The sequence below is a fragment of the Megalobrama amblycephala genome, linkage group LG3 (assembly GCF_018812025.1).
Source record: "Megalobrama amblycephala isolate DHTTF-2021 linkage group LG3, ASM1881202v1, whole genome shotgun sequence".
Classification (NCBI taxonomy): domain Eukaryota; kingdom Metazoa; phylum Chordata; class Actinopteri; order Cypriniformes; family Xenocyprididae; genus Megalobrama; species Megalobrama amblycephala.
This window is the reverse complement of record NC_063046.1, coordinates 6383559-6405067: the sequence shown is the minus strand read 5'-3', so window position 1 is coordinate 6405067 and position 21509 is coordinate 6383559. Positions and strand designations below refer to the sequence as shown.

The window sequence follows — 21509 nt, the reverse complement described above, 5'->3', positions numbered from 1 at the left end:
TTGACGTTGCTTTAATTCTGTGATTTTCCAGTATTCACGTGAATCAGGAAGTAGTGAGTGCTCCATGTGGCAGTAACGATTGTCTCAGTGAGGCCTGCATAGCCAGCAATGACATTTCCTCTATCAAAATCCTTTAATGTACTAAAAACACATCTAAATCAGTTCATGTGAGTACAGTGGTTCAATATTAATATTATAAAGCGACGAGAATATTTTTGGTGTGCCAAAAAAACAAAATAACTTATATAGTGATGGCGGATTTCAAAACACTGCTTCAGGAAGCTTCGGGGTGTTATGAATCAGTGTATCGAATCATGATTCAGATCGCGTGTCAAACTGCCAACGGCTGAAATCACGTGACTTTGGCGCTCCGAACAGCTGATTCGATACACTGATTTCAACTAAAATATCTTAATTTGTGTTCAGAAGATTAACAAAGGTCTTACGGGTGTGGAACGGCATGAGAGTGAGTAATAAATGACAGAATTTTCATTTTTGGGTGAACTAACCCTTTAAGATTAATTATTAATAATTTTACATCCGGCTATTGCATTAGACACATTGTGCTTTAGTGTCATATCGCTATATTCATTATTTACATTACAAAATATTATGTTTATTTGCAAGCATCACAAAATATTACATTATTCTGGATGTTGATATGATGCTGAAGTTGTTGGTAATTCCTGGATATTATTATTATTATTGAAATATGTTTATTTGTTTATTTGTAGTTTCACTCCATACCCAAGACCATTAAACCTGTGGGAAAACAAACTTCTTGTCTTCAGAGTCATGTGAGGGAAGGGAGTTTATCTGACTGTCAAAACACTAAAAACATGTTGAGGATAGTACACACTTCATTAAAGGTTTTCATTAAAGGTATTATTCTACTAATTCGAGAAATATAAATAACTAAACTAAATATAATAACAAAACTAATGTGTTTCACAAACTCATAATGCTGTTTACTGACTCACTGTTGAATGCAGGAGGAGGTTCAATACTGTGAACAGAAGCTCTGCTGTCATCACTGGAGTCAGAGTGTCTGCGATTGAGATCCATTTCTAGAAAGAACAATGAATTACAATGAATTACATGATTCAAAATGCACACACATTCTTTTTTATCAGTTGATATTCTCCATTTTGAGTTACCATATCACTCTGTTTACTGAAGTTTTGTAATGTAGACACACTGTAATATTATAAAAACAACATTAACTGAAAATACAATATCAGGTAATCATCTGAATGTAGTCAGAACTACTGAAGCTCTCAGAGCTCATGCATTATATTGTTCTTGTAAATATACCATTCTGTTCAGTTGTTTAGGGGGTTTTTTATTCACTTAATACATTTTCACAAGTAAAGTGTACATTTTCAAAACTCTTAGTACAAAACTCCAGAGTGATCACACTTGTATCACAGCTAGTCATTCTTTCAGAACCTGATCTCATGTTTTCGTTCTAGCTGTACATATTTTCATTCTACATAATCACTGTTTCAAAACACAGATTATTTGTGATATGTAATGAGAACATTTGGTTTAATCACCAAAACACAACAGTATGTTCTTCTTTCAGTTTAGTACTTTTAACATTCAGTTCATTCAATAGCAAACAATGCAAGATACATGTTTCAAATCACCCTTGTTGCTGAAATAATTACAGTTACACAGACTACAGATGCCACCTCAGAAAATGCATTAAATTACCTAAATTACATAAGTGACATAAAATCCATAATGTTTGTAATAGTATCTATTCAGTGTGTTATCAAAAGGTGTGAAGTATGACACAGTCATGAGGTTTTGAACAGTGTGTGCTGCCAATACAATAAATGTTCTCACTGTACCATATGACTGAATCTATAACTGATCTTTACAGATGAAGAATGAGTTACAATAATGTGGCAGTCTCTACCATGGTAATGCCTTTTACAGTTTACACTATCACATGGCATACTATAATGTAAAATGATGCCATACGTCTACCTTCTTCTGATTCATCTCTTATCAGTTTGAAGTTATACAGTCAATGACTGTTTCTTTTCCCTTACTCTGTCCTGCTCTGTTCACAAATTTCAAAACCCTCTGTATCTGTATCTGTATCTCTCTCTCTCTCTCTCTCTCTCTCTCTCTCTCTCTCTCTCTCTCACACACACACACACACACACACACACACATGCACTGGTTGTTTTAGATTTTCAAAAAGATAAATCTGTATGATTTTAAATAAATATATGTCCAAATAAGATGTAAAATTACTATCCTTGTTGGGACATTTGGTTCACAACACAGTGTTTACCTAGCCTGACGTGGTCATACTCAATTCTAGTCAGAATATGAGTCTGATACTGCTCCATTGGGCTTTGATTATGGGGGCGTATTTCAACCGATCCAGGAAAGACCTCAATTGGATAGACCTACAACCAATCAGAGCTACAGAGTAAGTGACGTATGTTGAGCGACGCATAGTTGTCAACAGAACTCTTCTTAGCGACCATCGGGGCCAGCTGATAAATCAAACTTTTGCCGAATCCCGTTGGAAGGACGGCAAAGACATCTTTCCCATCGACAAATGCCTTGATCGCGGTCCTCTGTTCCTCTTTTAAAATGAATGCGCTGTCGATATCTTCTATAACGGACGCGATGGCGGAATCTACACATCTCAGTTCTTCAACAGCCATCATTGTTGTAAACTAATTGACCTTTCGCAAAGACCCGCCCCCCTTAGTTACTGTTGCTTTGTCCGACAAGCCGTGGCGCTGTCACGCCACACAGAATGGAAAATACATCGCGGAGCAAAGAGGAAACTGACAACACATCGACAGACGAGACAGAGCAGGTTACTTATGATATTAAACAAAGTCCCAGCTTTCAAACTGTGTAGTTATTAAAAAAATTCAAACAATAAAATCCGTTTTGTGGCTCTTTAATGTGTTGTGACCATGATCGTGACAGATTGCTGTAGCGCCTCGGCTCAAGAGGCTCGTTAACCGATCATCTCTTCCTACTAGTCCATTTATAGCATCAAATAAACATGAATGAACATGAGAATGAATGTTGTTTCAAACGCGGAAAGACGTCAATATGCACAATTTTTCCAAGTTTAACTCCACCGATGTTAATCTTCTAACTCCTGACTGCTTTGTCGGACAACAAGGCGGATGCGGCGTTCTGATTGGTTAGATCGCTTGTAAATCAAACTCCCCAAGCGCTCTTTGATGACGCGGGTGGTTACGTAACCGCAGATAGCCTGTCCATCATCGATTAAAGCCCGCCCTGGCAATTTGATTGGCTCGGCCTTCTGGGAGCCGAGCATAATTACTCCACAATGGATCGAGTCCAGACCGAACTTCCCGTCCAAAAAATGTTGTGGGCGGGGTTCGGGCTGGCACCCAGGCTAACTGCAACCTGAAGGCTTGGATATTAACCTTGTCCACTAGATGGAGCTATAAGATAAGGAATCATTTTAGACTTATATTATTAATTTGTTTTCTATCCCTTTGAATAGAAATAAATGCATTTATTTATCTAATTAATTTGTGTAACTTGTGTATTGACAGTATATTTCATTTACATGTAAGTTTGTGAAATGTGAAACAGTAATAGCCTATTTGATGGTGGAAAAATATATATTTTAATATGATTAATTTTAAATCATATACATGATGAGATGTGTTAACTTACCTGCATTTTTCCATATTTTGTTTTTTTTTATTATTTATAATTATTTATTATTAATTTAGTAAAGTTTTATTTATTTTTATTTTGGCAGAACCATTTACGGTCCTTGTATTATTTTATTAACCACTACATAGCTATTTTAGTTATGAAAAAAAAAAAATATTATATAAACGTTAGGCCCTAAGCCAAAACGAATTAATTTAAATCTAAACTGAAACAGAAACCTGCGTTATAACCTACCTCTCTAATTTGGCACAAACCCAATTGTCGATTTGGACCCTAAACTATTTAAACGCTTTTACACACATAACCTTTTATATGTTTGGTTGAATGTATGTTATTTTGACAATTAACAACTGCGATGTCAAGTTACTAAAACTGATATGTTTTGTGTCCGCGTGATGAGGCGCCGACGCGTTCACTTGAATTTTCTTATAAAAGCGGAAACAACTTAAAATAATCAGACATTTATGGTCATATAGATGCAACACCATTCGAATCTGTGAAGGGTTAAATATGCCTATTAGTTTTGTACACTCACAATAAAAAAACTTTGCTCGTAAAATAAACAAAGATTTTTCTGCCGTCTCGGTTTCCTTTCTGTGAACTTCTCAAATGAACCGAGACTCGTATATCTCAATCAATCAATCAAGCCTACTCTAGTCTAATTGTCACATTTTCCCCCTTTCATTTTGTTAATAGGCTATGTTATGCGCATAGACATAGGCTATTTATTCCTTTTATATAATTCAATCCTTTTTTTCGTTCACAGAAGCGCTGCAGATGCGTGATTATAATGAATCCTCATGTTTTGTTGTTTATTTTGCTATTTGTTCATGTAGGCTAAAACTAAACGCCTGGGACTTTTTATTCACAGACACTTATCAATTCTAATTTTGTTTAATTAATTAATTTTATTTAATCTTGTCGGTTAATGAAAAGATGATCGCGTCAGTTGAAAGTCAGGGGGAAAAAACACAGAAATGATACTGACAAGGCAACAATCATTTTCTTTCAGTTAAAGTTTTTCAACTAATATTTATATTTTCTTATATTTCAGGTTTATTTCGATTAGCATAAATGTTTTAATAGTTTTTGTTATTAATTAACTATAATAACCCTGCCTAGGCAAAACCACAGAACTGCATTACAGTAAATTTCGGTCTTAATGAGTCTTGTCCACCTGGCTACTGTTATAAAAATAAATGCCGTCTGATTGGCCGTGGCGGTGGTGTAGCAACAATCTATAGAGGTAATCTTAATGTTACTCAGAGAACAAACTATAGGTTTAATTCATTTGAAATTCTTATGGTAAATATTACACTCTCAGATATAAGTAAAAAGTCGCTACTATCTCTTGCTTTAGCTACCGTTTATAGACCTCCAGGGCCTTATGCTGATTTCCTAAAAGAGTTTTCAGACTTTCTCTCAGACCTATTGGTCAACGTCGATAAAGCGCTGATTGTTGGAGATTTTAACATTCATGTTGACAATACAAATGATACGTTAGGGGCTCCCGACAACTATAGATAAATTCACAAATAACCTGCCTGATCTGTCTCAGCTGCTCATCGTACCTAAACACACAAATGATCTCGGGAAAATGACTAGCAGCATGTGCACCATTTTCACTAGTACATTAGATACTGTTGCACCGATGAGATTAAAAAAGGTTAGAGAGAAAAATACTGTACCTTGGTACAACAGTATTACTCACGCTATCAAAAAAGAAACTCGCAATCTAGAACGCAAATGGAGACAAACTCGTTTAGAGGTCTTCAGAATCACGTGGAAAGAAAGTTCGTCTCGTTATAGAAAGACTCTAAAAGCAGCCAGGGCCGAGCATCTCCGCAAACTCATAGAAAACAACCAAAACAATCCACGGTTCTTGTTTAGTACAGTGGCTAGATTAACAAATAAACAGACATCACCAGAACAAAACATTTCATTACAGTTTAGTAGTGATGACTTTATGAATTTCTTTACTGAGAAAATCGAAAGTATCAGAAATACAATTGTAAATGTACAACCTTTAACAGATTTTTATGATTCAGCCTCAATTATCGCCCCTCAAGAACAGTTGCAGTGCTTTACAACTATAGGACAGGAAGAGCTAAATAAACTTATCACTGCGTCTAAACCAACAACATGTTTATTAGATCCAATACCCACTAAACTACTGAAAGAGTTGTTACCTGTAGCAGAAGAGCCTCTTCTCAATATTATCAACTCGTCATTATCTCTAGGTCACGTCCCACAACCGTTCAAGCTAGCAGTTATTAAGCCTCTCATTAAGAAACCACAATTAGATCCAAACGTATTAGCAAATTACAGACCCATCTCAAATCTTCCATTTATGTCTAAAATACTAGAAAAAGTAGTGTCTGTCCAATTATGCTCCTTCTTGCAAAAAAATGCTATCTATGAAAAATTTCAGTCAGGATTCAGATCTCATCATAGCACAGAAACTGCGCTCGTTAAAATTACAAACGACTTACTTCTAGCTTCTGACCAGGGCTGTGTCTCAATACTAGTGTTACTTGATCTCAGTGCTGCGTTCAACACTATAGATCATAAAATACTCCTAGATCGACTACAAAATTACACTGGTATTCAGGGCCAGGCATTGCGGTGGTTTAGATCGTACCTATCAGACCGACACAATTTTGTATAAACGGGGAAAAATCTAAGATGACGATAGTAAACTATGGAGTGCCGCAAGGATCGGTGTTAGGCCCTCTGCTATTTTCAATATACATGCTGCCACTCGGCAATATTATAAGAAAACATGGAATTAGTTTCCACTGCTATGCCGATGATACTCAGTTATATATTTCAACACAACCAGATGAAATCTCTAAATTATCCAATCTGACAGGATGTATTAAAGAAGTAAAACATTGGATGACTAGTAATTTTCTTCTATTAAATTCAGATAAGACTGAAGTATTACTTATTGGGCCAAAAACCTGTACACAGAATCTCTCAGACTACAATCTGCATTTAGAAGGATGTACTGTTACTCCATCCTCGACAGTTAAAGACCTGGGTGTTATATTAGACAGCAACTTGTCCTTTGAAAATCATATTTCATATGTTACAAAAACAGCCTTCTTCCACCTCAGAAACATTGCTAAGATATGGAATATGTTATCTATTTCTGATGCAGAAAAGTTAGTTCATGCTTTCATGACGTCTCGACTAGATAATGCATTATTAGCTGGTTGTCCTGCTTCCTCAATAAACAAGCTACAATTAGTACAAAATGCAGCTGCTAGAGTTCTTACCAGGTCAAGAAAATATGATCATATAACACCAATTTTATCATCTCTACACTGGTTACCTATTAAGTTCTGTATCGATTATAAAGTATTGCTAATGACCTATAAGGCTCTAAATGGTTTAGCTCCTGCGTACTTAACTGATCTTCTATCGCCCTACAATCCTTCACGCTCTTTAAGATCACAAAACTCTGGACTTCTGGTTGTACCTAGTGTACTGGCCTTGTTAGAATTCTCTAGCATCTAACTATCCAGTAAGTTAAACAGTGACTCAAAAAACCTCGCTGGAGACATCAAGTCGTTTATGAAGTTTATGATTCAACTGTGAAACTGTAAAAATATACAAAAGACACTATTACCAAGTATGAAACTGAAAGATTACAGATTGATGATAAAGTAAGGTTAAATAAACTAAAAAAATGTACATCAAAATACCAAAATAACCATCTCAAACATATCACACAAGAAATGAACACTGTGTACTTACAGACATTGCATTTAACAGATGCAAAGAAAGATGATGTTTGGGGATGTCACAGCTACCACAATTTTTCTAAACTTTTGTAGTACAACTAGTACTTCCTGCTTCCTGAACTAAGAGGCTAATTGTGACATCTTTTCAAAATTAAAGTCCTGAGAGTAGATATACATAAAATAAGTCCCATCAAAATCTAAATCAACACAGTCGTGCACACTCCCCGTTCTGGGATTTTAAGAATCCCAAATCGATTTATAACTTATCAGGCGACAGTAGGAGGATAAGTTCGGAGATAGGACGTGACAGGATTTTTTGAATGCCATCCTTAGTCACTTTAACATCCACTTTCCTTACCAATCCATCTTTGCTTGGTGACGTTTTCACAACGATTGCCATTGGCCACTCATTTCTGTTAACTTGAATGTTCTTTACCAAGACAATATCCCCTTCTTTCAAATTAGTTTTTCTGTCTTGCCACTTTCGTCGGGATTGCAAAGTACTGAGGTATTCCTTTTTCCATCTTGTCCAGAAGATGTCAGCTAATCTTTGTACTTGTTTCCATTGTTCTTTAAGCAACTCATTATTCTCAAAGTTTCCAGGTGGGGGAGGTGTTGCACCTGTCTTTTGTGTCAAAAGAGTAGCAGGGGTGAGAATAAAGGGAAATTCTGGGTCGGAGGACACTGGGATTAAAGGTCGTGAATTCATCACTGCAGTAACTTGCCGCCATGAACGTGGTCAAGACCTCATGTGTGAGACGGGAAGATTTCTCATTAAGTAACATGCAATCAAGAATGCGACGAGCAATCCCGATCATTCGCTCCCAGTGACCACCCATATGAGAGGCGTGAGGTGGATTGAATATCCAGGTGCAATGCTGTTCTTTCAGATATTTCTGCACATCCTCCGAACTGACACAAGTTTCATCCATTTTGAGTTCTCGAGAAGCTCCAACGAAATTTGTGCCACGATCCGAGTGTAGTTGTTTAACTGGCCCTCTGATCGCGAAAAATCTCCTTAAGGCATTGATGAAACAATTAGAGCTCATTGCTTCGATTACTTCAATGTGGATGGCTCTCGTGCACATACATGCAAACATAACTCCCCACCTCTTGGAATTAGCTTGACCTCCTCTGGTCTTACGGGCCGTCACTTCCCATGGCCCGAAGACATCAACACCCACATAGGTGAAGGGTGGAGCTACTGTCAACCGTTCCACTGGCAAATCTGACATCTGCTGATGTTCAGTCTTCCCTCGCAGCTTCTTGCATGTTACACACTTAAAAAGCAGACCACGTATGCACTTCTTACCTCCTACTAGCCAAAATCCAGCAGCTCTGACAGCACCTTCTGTAAAGTGTCTGCCTTGATGCTTCACAGCCTCATGATAATGTCGCACAATCATTGTTGCCACATGATGTGTACCCGGGATAATGATAGGGTTAACTTCACAAGTTTCCAGATCAGACCTTTTAATACGACCCCCTACTCGAAGTAAGCCGTTGCTGTCAAGTACAGGAGATAGTTTCCTCAACACACTCTTACGAGGAAGGTTGTGAGCTTGCAGTGATGCTCTTAATCTCCGTTGGATAACTCTCGTATTGCGCACCCTTCAAAACAAGAATTTTTGCTTTCTCCAGCTCTTCTTTAGATGGACCTTTGCTGCAGATATGCCATCCTCTGCAACTATCATCTTGTGAACGTTTGGAGAAAGAATTGGCAATGTGAATCAGACGTGCTATTGCTCTTATGAGAGTGTTAAAGTTAGAGAATCTACTGAATCTCACGGAGTTCCATGTAAACTTTGGAACTTCAGTAAGGTTCGAACACACTTGTGGGCGTATTTCAGAATCTGAGGTAGGATCCACAAGCTCAAATGATTCTTGTGATTCAGGTCGAAGCTGAGAATTATGCAAGAAGTGTGGGCCCGTGAGCCATGAACTGGTACCCAAGAGTGCTGCAGGCACAGATCTGGATCCATGGTCTGCTGGGTTAAGTCCTGTGGGAACATATCGCCATTGTGCAGGTGAACTGGATTTATGGATTCGTTGAATTCTGTTGTTCACATAGACATAGAACCTCCGTGTTTGATTATGGATGTAGCCTAGTACTACTTTACTGTCAGTATAATACCAGATGTGATCAAAGGTCATGTCCATCTCTTCTACAATCATCTCTGCAATCTCCACTGCTAATACAGCAGCACACAACTCCAGTCTTGGGACAGTAATGTCTGGCTGTGGTGCCAATTTGGATTTTCCAAATAAGAAGTTAACATCCGTGTGACCTTGTTGATCTGTTACCTTCAGGTATCCTACAGCAGCAATGGCTTTAACTGATGCGTCCGCAAAAACACAAAGTTCTTTACTTTGGACATCAGTCAGAGGAATGGATGTGCAAACACGTGGTATTTGAAGCTTTTTCAAATCTTGAAGAGAATTTTTCCATTTTCTCCATTCAGCCTCCATGTCCTCTGGCAAAGGGGAATCCCAGCCCTCACCTTGTTTGGTAAGTTCCCTCAACAGTAATCTCCCTTGTATGGTAACAGGCGCAAGGAATCCAAGAGGGTCATACAAGCCATTTACAGTAGATAGGACCCCTCTCCGAGTGAAAGGCTTGTCATCATCCGAAACATGAAACATGAAAGAGTCTGTTGCAACATTCCAGGACACACCAAGGCTACGTAGGATGGGAAGGCCATTAGAGAAAAGTTGTAGATCTTTAATGCCCTCGGCACGATCTTCTAAAGGAAAGGCTTCAATCACGTTTGGACAGTTAGAGATAATCTTGTGCAGTCTAAGGTTAGACACTGCAAGCATCTCTTGTGTACGCTTGAGAAGGTCGATCGCCTCTGCCTGTGTAGCACATGATTTCAGCATGTCATCAACATAGAACTCCTTTTCCACCAACTTTCTGGTGTCACTGCCGAAACTCTCTTCATGTTCTTTAGCCGCTCTCCTTAGACCATAAATAGCCACAGCTGGTGATGGGCTATTCCCGAAAACATGCACACGCATTCTGTGGTCCACGATTTCACTGTCAAGGTCATTGTTTCTGTACCACAGGAACCTAAGATAATTCCTATGGTCCTCCCTAACCAGAAAACAATGGAACATATGCTGTATGTCAGCAGTAATAGCCACAGACCCTTTACGGAATCTCATCAGGACCCCTATCAGGCTGTTATTCAAATCAGGGCCTGTGAGAAGTACACTGTTCAGTGAAACTCCCTCATATGGTGCACTTGAATCGAAGACAACTCGAATTTTGTCAGGTTTTTTAGGATGATACACCCCAAACAGCGGCAGGTACCACACTTCTTGACCTTGCTGAAGAGACGGTGCAATCTCAGCATGTTCATTTTTTAGCAAGTTCTTCATAAAATCCAGGAAGTGTGCTTTCATTTGCGGTCGCTTGCTCAGAGTGTGTCGCAGCACAAGAAGACGTTTCAACGCGTAGTCTTTGTTGTTGGGTAGACTTTGTCTGGGCTCACGAAAAGGTAGTGGAGCAACCCAACTGTTGCCGCTGTCCTGAAAAAATTCTTTGTCCATAATCTGGAGAAACCTAGTGTCTTCCACAGATGGAGCCATCTTATGATCATTTGCAGTGTAAGAGAAAACCGAATGACCAATGCTTTCACCATCAGGCACCAACAGAACGGAATCCTCAGATGTGGATTCTAGAGGTTGTTGCTGCTGTGAATTAACACCCAACTTCTCTTTTACCTTGATTTGACTGTAGCATGGACTCAGAAAGCTGTGACGGCCATTTTCTAAGACGAAAGTCTTGAAAGTATGAGCTGAAGTGGGCCTATGAGCTCCTTTGAGACACACATCCCCGACGACAACCCAGCCCAAATCCAGTTTTTGAGCAAAGGGGGCGCTATTTGGGCCATTAATTTGTTTGCGTACTTTGTGTACTTGCAGGATGTCTCTGCCCAGTAAAAGAAGAATCTCAGCATCGCAGTCGAGAGGTGGTATTTCCTGTGCAATATGTCTCAGGTGGCTGTGATGGAATGCTACACCAGGAGTTGGAATCTCTGCACGATTGTTTGGAATCTGATTACATTCTAGAAGAGTAGGGAGAGGTAGACTTATCTTTCCATCAATGGACTCCACAACAAAATCAGAAATTCTTCTACCTGCTGTCTCTAAAAGGCCTGCACATGTTTTCAGTGTGTAGGGCAATGGACTTGTTTTGATGTTGAAGATGTCAAAAAAATCTTTTCTCACCAAAGAGCGATTGCTTTGCTCATCCAGGATAGCATACATCCTCTTTGATTTCTCTTTTTGTCCGGCTGGATAGACAGAAACGAGACAAATTTTTGAACAAGACCGTGCACTCAGACCTTCTCCGCAGACTTCTGTGCATTCAGATGTAACCTCATGACTAGATAATTTGTCATTCTCCCCGCCATAGTCTGAGGAAGGGGTAGATGCCTGAGATTTCCAGGGTGCAGGACCTGGATGAAGTGCCGAGGGGTGACGGTCACTACCACACTCTTTGCACTGAACTTCTACGGTGCAGTTTTTGGCAAAGTGGTCTGTAGAAGAACAGCAACGGTAACACACAGACTGCTCTTTCAAGAATTGCATTCTATCTTGTAGAGACTTTTCTCTAAACCCTCTGCATCTTCTCAATGGATGAGGTTTTCCATGTATTGGGCAGCTTTTGTTCGGGCTAACTGATCTCTTTCCCTGTTCAGATCTGACTTTAGTTGAAGGATTAACTTGAGTCTTGTGAACAGATATTGGCATTTGTGTTTGTCTCTCAAATCTTTCTCCTTTCTCATATTTCGTGTGAGGAAATGTACTGAAACTCGGATCTGTACGTGCTTTTGCTTCTGAACGAACAAAATTTGCAAACACTGAGAAAGGTGGAAAAGCAACATGATATTCTTGCTTATATTTGGATCCAAATGACATCCACTTCTCTTGAATGTTATATGGAAGTTTCTCCACAATAGGATTCACTCCCTTAGAAGTGTCCAAGTATGCCAGACCTGGTAAGTATCCTTCAAGCTTAGCAGCTTCTAGTTCTGAGAGGATGTCTCCTAAATCTCGAAGCTTTTGTGGGTCTTTGTTTGTCACTCTGGGAAAGTTTTCAAGTTTAGCAAAAAGAGCATGCTCAATTGCTTCTGGAGAACCGTATATTTCCTCAAGTCTCTGCCATGTCATTATTAGCGCAGCTGATGGATTTCTGATATGAACAGCTTTCAGTCTCCGTGCATGCTCAGAAGATTCTCTACCCAGGTATTTAATTAAGAGATCAAGCTCTTCTGCAGGAGAAAGACCAAGACCAGAAATAGCACCTTGGAAAGATGATTTCCATGCCCAGTAGTTAATGGGCTTGTCATCAAAGTAAGTAAGCCCTGCTGACACAAGCTGCGTACGAGCTAAATACTTTGCGAGGTCATAGGTAATGGACAAGGAATCTTCTTTATCAGGAGGTCTACTCTGCATTTGGTAGTGATAAGGAGACTGCATTCTGGTGACATTCTGAGACATGTCTGCACCAAAATCCATGATTTGTGAACTAATTGGTAAGTCCTTGAAATCTGATTCACTTTTAATTGGACTTACAATGTGAGAAGCTTGAACTGCTGGTTGCATTTCTTTCCGTCCACTAGATGGCAGTGTACCACTACTGACCTTAGATTGTGTTTTCACATAATCTGCTGTTCGACTTCGACTGTCCTCGATGGGAACAGGAACTGATACTCTACTGGCTGCGCTACGCTCCGTTTCTAACAATGCTTCCTCCAGTACATGAGCTTCTGCTAAAGCAGCATCTTTTTCTTTTTCCTCTTGCAAAGCCTCCTGTGTTGCTTGAAGACGTGCCTGTTCAACTTTCAATTCTATTTCTCTTTTAGCGTACGCTGCTCTGGCTTGCGCGGCTTCTGCTTTTGCTCTTGCTTTAAAGACCGCTATGCTGGCACTTGAGTGACGACTGGATGCTCTTGAGGAACGACTGGATGCTTTTGAGGAATGTACGCTGACAGAGTGCACCTCTTCGGCTGTGCCTTTAAGATCTGCTGAGTCTGTCTGACCTTCTGCCATGCTTATATAGGACTTGATATGCAGAAAAATTAGATTGATGTGACAGAGTCTTTGGAATGTCTAAATCTTGATTCCACACAATTCTTGAGCGTCCTTCTCAGTCTGTTGTATTAATGTCTTTTCACTGTACTGGCCTTGTTAGAATTCTCTAGCATCTAACTATCCAGTAAGTTAAACAGTGACTCAAAAAACCTCGCTGGAGACATCAAGTCGTTTATGAAGTTTATGATTCAACTGTGAAACTGTAAAAATATACAAAAGACACTATTACCAAGTATGAAACTGAAAGATTACAGATTGATGATAAAGTAAAGTTAAATAAACTAAAAAAATGTACATCAAAATACCAAAATAACCATCTCAAACATATCACACAAGAAATGAACACTGTGTACTTACAGACATTGCATTTAACAGATGCAAAGAAAGATGATGTTTGGGGATGTCACAGCTACCACAATTTTTCTAAACTTTTGTAGTACAACTAGTACTTCCTGCTTCCTGAACTAAGAGGCTAATTGTGACATCTTTTCAAAATTAAAGTCCTGAGAGTAGATATACATAAAATAAGTCCCATCAAAATCTAAATCAACACAGTCCTGCACACCTAGGATAGCTAAGTCCACTAAAGGAGGGAGAGCGTTTGCACATTTGGCTCCGAAACTCTGGAATAGCCTTCCTGATAATGTTAGGAGCTCAGACTCGCTCACCCAGTTTAAATCTAGATTAAAGACGCATCTCTTTAGCCAAGCATTCACATAATGCATCTCATACCAGATCAATTGCACATGACTATCTTTGCTTAATGTTATGAACAGCAGCTACGCTAATTATTCTCCATTTGCTTTTCTGTTTTACCTCGGGACACCCGCCCTGAGGTGACTAGTGAGGACATCAGCTTCAGTTTGGATCCAGCCTCTTAAGAAGACCTCAGACGACCATCACCTATGAAGAGACGGCGCCAACTCCTGTGAGGACTTCAGAAGACACAATCATCTGGATCAACATTCACATTACACAATTTCTATATCCTAATTATTGTTAATGTAATTCATTTTTCAGGAGCTCATTGCTTCTACGTTCAGTTAAACTGCTAACAGTGATTGTAAATTAATTGCCTAAATTATTACATTATTTGCTAACTGCATTCTTTAAATTGTGATGTTGACATGCATTCTCTGTAAAGCTGCTTTGAAATGATATTTATCGTGAAAAGCGCTATACAAATAAATGTGAAATGAATTGAATTTAATGATTTTGTTTTATGTGCACAAAAGAACTTCCGAATTCCAGTCCAGTCTTGATGCAAAATCAGCCATGCATCACTTGATTTTGGATCAAAATAAAAAATGTATATACTCAATTTAACTTTAGTATGACAAAGTATGTAACCCCGTTACAACATGTCATGTGTTTTGATATATAAAGTGGTAAAAAAGGGTGTGTCTGACAAAACATTTAAGCTGAACTTACATGGATGTACATATAACTGGTGACTCGTGATGCCAAGTGTGATACGCAGCCAGCAACATTATGAAACACTTTGATTTTGCATTGTGGAGTTAAACACGGGACAACAGGCATTAGTTTCGCTGGATCTTTTTCAGATTGCCCTTAACGTTCTCTATAAAATAAATATGATGTGTACTTGTCACCATGTGCTCTCATTTCCATAGATTTAAAAGGGTTAGTTCACCCAAAAATGAAAATTATGTCATTAATTACTCACGCTCATGTCATTCTACACCCGTAAGACCTTCGTTCATCTTCTAAACACAAATTAAGATATTTTTGATGAAATCCAATGGCTCAGTGAGGCCTCTTTTGCCAGCAAGTTCATTTTCATTTTTCAATGCCCAGAAAGCTACTAAAGACATATGTAAAACAGTTCATGTGACTATACAGTGGTTCAACCTTAATGTTATAAAGCGACGAGAATACTTTTTGTGCGTCAAAAAAACAAAATAACTTTATTCAACAATATCTAGAGATGGGTGATTTCAAAACACTGCTTCATGAAGCTTTGAAGCTTTATGAATCTTTTGTTTTGAATCAATGGCTTGGAGCGCCAAAGTCACGTGATTTCAGTAAACGAGGCTTTGTTACATTGTAAGTGTTCAATGGTTTGTGTGACTTTGGCAGTTTGCCCATCATGTTTGTGGCGACTGCCAAGTTTTAGTTATAGAAGCACGCAACATCCGGTAGGTGAAGCTTGCTCACTCTCATTGGCTATCACGGGTATCACATCAAAGGCAGCCCGATCAAGAGTTTGAGATCGGGGACCTTCCGTCTTGATCGGGAGCAGTTAAATAATCGTAACGACACCACACAATAGATGAATTTTGTAAAAAAAAATTGTTTACAATAGTTCGGAGGTGCAAATCAGGCTCAAAATTGTGCTTCAAATCTTCAAGTGTGTGGCCAGCCGTAGCCACTCTTTTTGCTGTATGGTCCTGACACAGAAAAATTATAATTGTATATTATTTTGCATTTATTTAGCAAAATAATATTTTCTTAGCTGTTATGTTGGAGTACTTCAGTTAGTTCAGTTATTTAACATGAAGCACACAAGGCTGAATGGATTGTTTGATTCTGAAACACACTGTACCTTGATTCAACGGTTGCTATAGTAACAAACACAACTTTCAAGCGCATCTGATTGACGGATAAATCATGCGCTCTTATATCTTGTGGATATTTCAGCAAAATGTTTACTTCACTTAATAATAAAGTCTACAATAAATAAATAAATATAGGCTAATCAATCACTGTTCAATCAATGTATGCTAAACATTTTATTTGTGTAATTAACATGTTTAGTAATCAACACAGCATTCAACAGCTCAAACGCAGGCACCTTCAGAAGGATGACAGATTATAACTATTCTAAACTTTTAGAGCTGCTTGGATATTTAAACCCACTTTATTTTCCTAATTTGTTTGAAATAAAATTATATTACATAATGTGTTTTTTATTATTATTATTATTATTATTATTATTATTATTATTCATGTAGGCTGTGAAATCATGTATGTGTCTTCCTCCTCCTTGTTCTTCCATTAAAAAGAGGTGCAATATTTCAGATTTCCAAAAAAAAAAACCTTTAATCCAGTTGATAGAGGCTAAGTACAGACTTGGGATGCTGTTTGAGAAGAGTGTTTATGTGTATGTGTGTGGTTTCCTACATAGAAATATAGAAAATACAATAGGTTACACACTATCACTGAATTAAATGATAGGCCGCTACTCATCTTTACATCTACTATAAATCATTTTTCTTATCAATATATGTTGAGTGAGATAAACTAACATTGAAACTGTGATTATTAAAATGGTGTCTTAAAGATGCACAATAAGGTGCAAACCGAATACTATACAGTGACATCAAAATTAGTTTTAATAAGCAATAAGTTTAGAATCACATCAAATATTGCAGTACTTAGTGAAGCTGTGATGAGTCATGCATCTGGCAGTCAGAACGTATGATAACAGATACACTTTCAAGCAAATTAATATATTCAAACATTTAACATTAGTTAAGTTTATTCCTTAATGCACACAATACTGCACAAATTAAAGCAATCACAAATAAGACAGTAAGGTGGATATATACTGCACCCCATCAGTTATATTTGCTTCTATACTGCCACCTGTTGGCATATTTGTGTAACTTAGAGAAAATTAAGTCATGATCATGAGAAAACAACTTTTGTTATCTCGAGATCACAAGAAAATTAAGTCGCAATCACGAGAAAACAGGAAAGGAAATAATTATAATCCATGGCCTCTTAGGGCTTCTGTAGGTCAGCGAGCCTTACTCACTCCTACTGTGCCACTTAAGACGTTGAACTCTGCCTGTCTTTTTTAAAACTTGAGTGACCCAACCAGATATTGGTGGGTCGGGCTAGTTTAAATAGCATCTGCCAACAAAGCAAATGCTACACATACAAGTTTGCACTTGTATGTGTAATTAGACACTCCGTTTATGGTTTTGAATTTCGTAATAAAATTGACCGAGTTTGAAAGCTGAGACTTTTACATCAAAAGTAACCTGCTCTGTCTTGTCTTTCGGTGTCAGTGTCCTCTTGCTTTGAGATTGAGAAAATGTACAGATTGTGTGGTGTGAGAGCGTGAGAACAGTCAATTGCATGAGTCTCACGCTGAATGCCTGAGTTGGCAGCCGTGGTTTAGCAGTTTGGTTTCTCTGTATTTATAGCCCTCAGTATGAGTTGTCATTTCTCAGTTCTTGTCTATGTTGGTTGTTATTCTCCTGCACTTTTTCTGCTCCTGAGTGTTTTGTTGTGATCTGAATTGTTAATAAACTAGACTGCTGTGAACAGATCTTGCCTCAAGTCTGTTGCAACCAGAGCATGTGACAATAAAAACAAGTTTAAATCACTATATTTTTTTTTTTAAATCTAATCTATAAATCATATACATTATAGCAATGCATTACATTTAAGAGGGTTGTGGCTTGACACAAAGCTCATTTTTGTATAATTCATTCTTTTACAAGAACATCTGAATGCAGGTTCAAACAGGAATGCATTTTTTGTTTTTCTCAGGTTTATTCCTGTTCTTGTTTGCTCAAATTAAAATGGGTAAATACATGTGCTTTTTAACATTCAAAAAAAAAAAAAAAAATGATACTCAAAATTGACTTTAGAGCAACTTTCAATTAAAAACTTACAACAGTTGGGATTGTCTAGAATTAGGTCAATCATGTTGCTGCTAAGAAAAACCTGTCATATCAGCTTTATCTGGTTTTTGGGACATGGTAGTGATAACTGCGATCATTTTGGTAAATATAATCATGAAATAAAATTTTCATAGAGTTTCATTATGATGCACTATAAAATCATCTATAGTTATGTGTTTTACAGTATACTATGCAAAGTACCATTTTCCATAAAGAACTGTATTCTCTAATTCTGTTCTTTCTTCATTAAAGGGTGATGTGTATAGGCCTACAAAATCTCTTTCAGGTGTAAAACAGTTTGGATAGTTGTTAATATGAGAGTTATGATACTTTAAGAATTGTATAACATGAGTATATTGCCATCTCGGCCACTTTCATTTTTAAAAAGTAGCTCTCAGATGAACAAAAGGTTGTAGACACCTGATCTTGACTATGAGAGAAGCTGCAGAGGCAGAAATCAGTTCAGCAACGACTTTTCAGATTGTGAACCAATGTGTGAAGTAGAGTACCAGGAGAAAGTATAAATCTTTTATAGTTTAAACTTGCTCATGTGTATATCTTGTAAATCCTTCTGTTGCATTTGTTTTGTTTGTTCTGAGAATCATTTCATGTTTTATGTTTGTTTGTTCTAAAAATCAACATAGAAAAAAAGGTGTCAAAAGTTTGTATCTGTGCATTAAACCCTAAAGTGTAAATGCAGCTTCTGTGATCTGTGATCTTTAATATGTTTCTGTTGTTTCATACAGATTTTTTCATCCTGAACTGTAGGAAGTAAACAGACATCTGAAGATGTTGTGCCCTCCTTCTGATGAAGGTTTTCTATATATATAGGAAATTCATTTCGTTCATTTCGTTCATTTCGATTAATTAATCTGAGAAAAAAATAACGCGTTAAAAAATAACGCAGATTAATCCATTCCGTATTGACCTTTGAACCTGGAGCCGTTCTAGCCACCATTCGACTGTAAAATGAAGGAGGGAGACGACTGCTGCGCTGACGAACAGAACGAGCAGAGAGTTCCTCCCTCGTGCACGCGAGCTCTCTCAAAGTAAGCACCGTCTTTGCACTCTCTCTACCTCACACATAATAATCTAAATCAACTGACACAATGCTAAAAGTTCGTAAGACTGAATCCATGTTTCATGAGGCGCATTCGGAGAATGTTTTTCCTGAATAACCGCTGGGTGTCAATACGTCACCCCATCTTCTCTGACAGGCACCCTGCACATGCAGCTGACATAAACCACACTTTCAGTAAACAAAAAGAAAATCCTATCCAGTGGTGAAGTGTTTTCTGTGTTGACAAATCTTTTGCGATGTCCTAATAACAGTCGCGATTCGCACGCTACGCGTCAACGTCCGCTAATGTCCGATTCGCGACCTAATGACTCATTTGAACAGATTCATTTGAATGAATCATGACAACAACTGATCTGTCCACACGGTCTATAATGAATCCTTTACTCGAACAACTCTGAAATGAGAACATAAGTGTGCTTACCCCCTTTAGCAAGAGTGGTTAGTAAAATTAGCCTTAATAATCCACAATATTTTCAGGTTATTTAAATGACAATGTGTAGTAAATTAGGCCTACCTATAAAATCAGTTAGTTTAGACTGGAGTGAGGTGAAACCAGAACAAAGCAAGTTGTTGTTAGCTAGGTGCATTCAATTGTATATGGTAGAAAATTATATTATTAGTTAATATATAATTAATAAAAAAAATATAATTTTTTTTGTTTATTTTTTTGCAAAGAGGGCAAGAAACAATTACAGTGAGAGTGACGGGTACTTTATTGTCAGTATTGGCTCGCAGATCACGTGGGTAGGGCACTTTTTACTGTTTGTGTGGATGACCATGTCTGTCACCACCGAAGACCATTTTTGACCCAGGAAAAACCCTGCATTGATTCATTTGAATTGAAATATTTAATACTTTCACAGCAAAAATTATGTATGCGATTAATTTAGATTAATTAATCACAGAGCATGTAATTAATTAGATTAAAATTTTTAATCGATTGACAGCCCTATATATATAATATAAATATATATTATATATATATATATATATATATATATATATATATATATCTGACAGTGATGCTTCAAACCAAACTGAACTATTGTGACCAGTAAGTCAATTAACTAGATTGCAGTTAATCTAATAAATGTTGTATAATCATATTAGAACAGACTTATCATTTAGCATTCCTGCTTCCAGAAACAGTAAAGCAAAAAAAAAGTAAAGCATACATTTAAATTATTGTGACAGATAAGAAGGGGGAGGAGAATTTATACATGCGTCAGGTTTCTCGACGAGAAAGACTTCCGCAAAGGATGCACCTGTGTATCCTCGCTCATGACTCCTCAGGAAGCCTCCTCACTCCTCGTTCCTCGCCTTCCTTGCGGTGCAATTAGAGAATTGAGATGTTCTTCAAGATGGCTGAGCTCGATCGGTTTCCAGGTCATAGGATGGAGGACGGAGGAGCGAGGAGACGAGGAGGGATATTGAGAAGCACCCATTGTGTTTGTTGAAGGCCCAGAAGCACTGGGGGGCCTGGAACATGATTTCAACCGGGGGGTGGGGCAAAGCAATAAACTTTACAGGGGCCCAGAAAACTCAGCGATGCCCCTGGGGATGAGAGACTATAATTTAAACTAAATATGTGACCTGTGCTGTCAAAATGAGTTGGAATGTGCACGGGCTAATTATGAGCTACAGACAAAACAACTCAAAAATGTCAGCTTTGGTCAAATTTGAGGTTTTCACAAAAATCTAGTCTAGTGATCCAGATCACTCAAATAGAAATTAAAACATAAAAGTATCTTTATTTGTATGTTTTCTTAGAGTTTTACCTTTACTTTTCCTTTGTCCATGAAAATTGCCAATTTCTCTGTTCACTCCACCACTCACACTTTTTTGATAACACGAGTCTGAACCAAAGAAATCGACTTGAAACAGGTTCATTCGTCAGATTCCAACAAATCATACATCATTTTGAAGGTATTGTAATAGAGATTAAAATAACAATAACTCATTGCGACTCATTTTGCCAGCACAGGTCACATATATTGGCGTTGCCAGTAATTTACTGTTAATTGTACAGTTATTAACTCTAATCTACTTTACAGTATGACACAGTAAAGATACCATGCACTACATTAAAACTCGAGTTAACTCATTTCGTTTGCAGAAACCGACTGCCTTAAATTGGCCATTTATAATGTATTATTTATAATGTGAGCATATTATTACTGTGAATTTATTTCAGTTGAGTCCACTAAAACTAAAAATGACTGA

General features: G+C 37.8%; 1 protein-coding gene across 1 annotated transcript; it reads right to left on the bottom strand.

The window, feature by feature from the left end:
- Positions 1-8987: 8987 nt before the first annotated feature.
- LOC125264025 lies at positions 8988-14161 on the bottom strand. Its single transcript, XM_048183274.1, has 2 exons — positions 13905-14161; positions 8988-13747 (listed from the first exon to the last, which is right to left on the bottom strand). Exon 2 carries the CDS (start codon positions 13503-13505, stop codon positions 8988-8990), a length of 4518 nt encoding a protein of 1505 aa, XP_048039231.1. The 5' UTR covers positions 13506-13747; positions 13905-14161.
- Between the last annotated feature and the right edge of the window lie 7348 nt (positions 14162-21509).

What these genes read in the sequence shown, in the direction of transcription:
- LOC125264025 (XM_048183274.1), bottom strand. Translation starts at nt 13,505, where the DNA reads ATGGCAGAAGGTCAGACAGACTCAGCAGATCTTAAAGGCACAGCCGAA.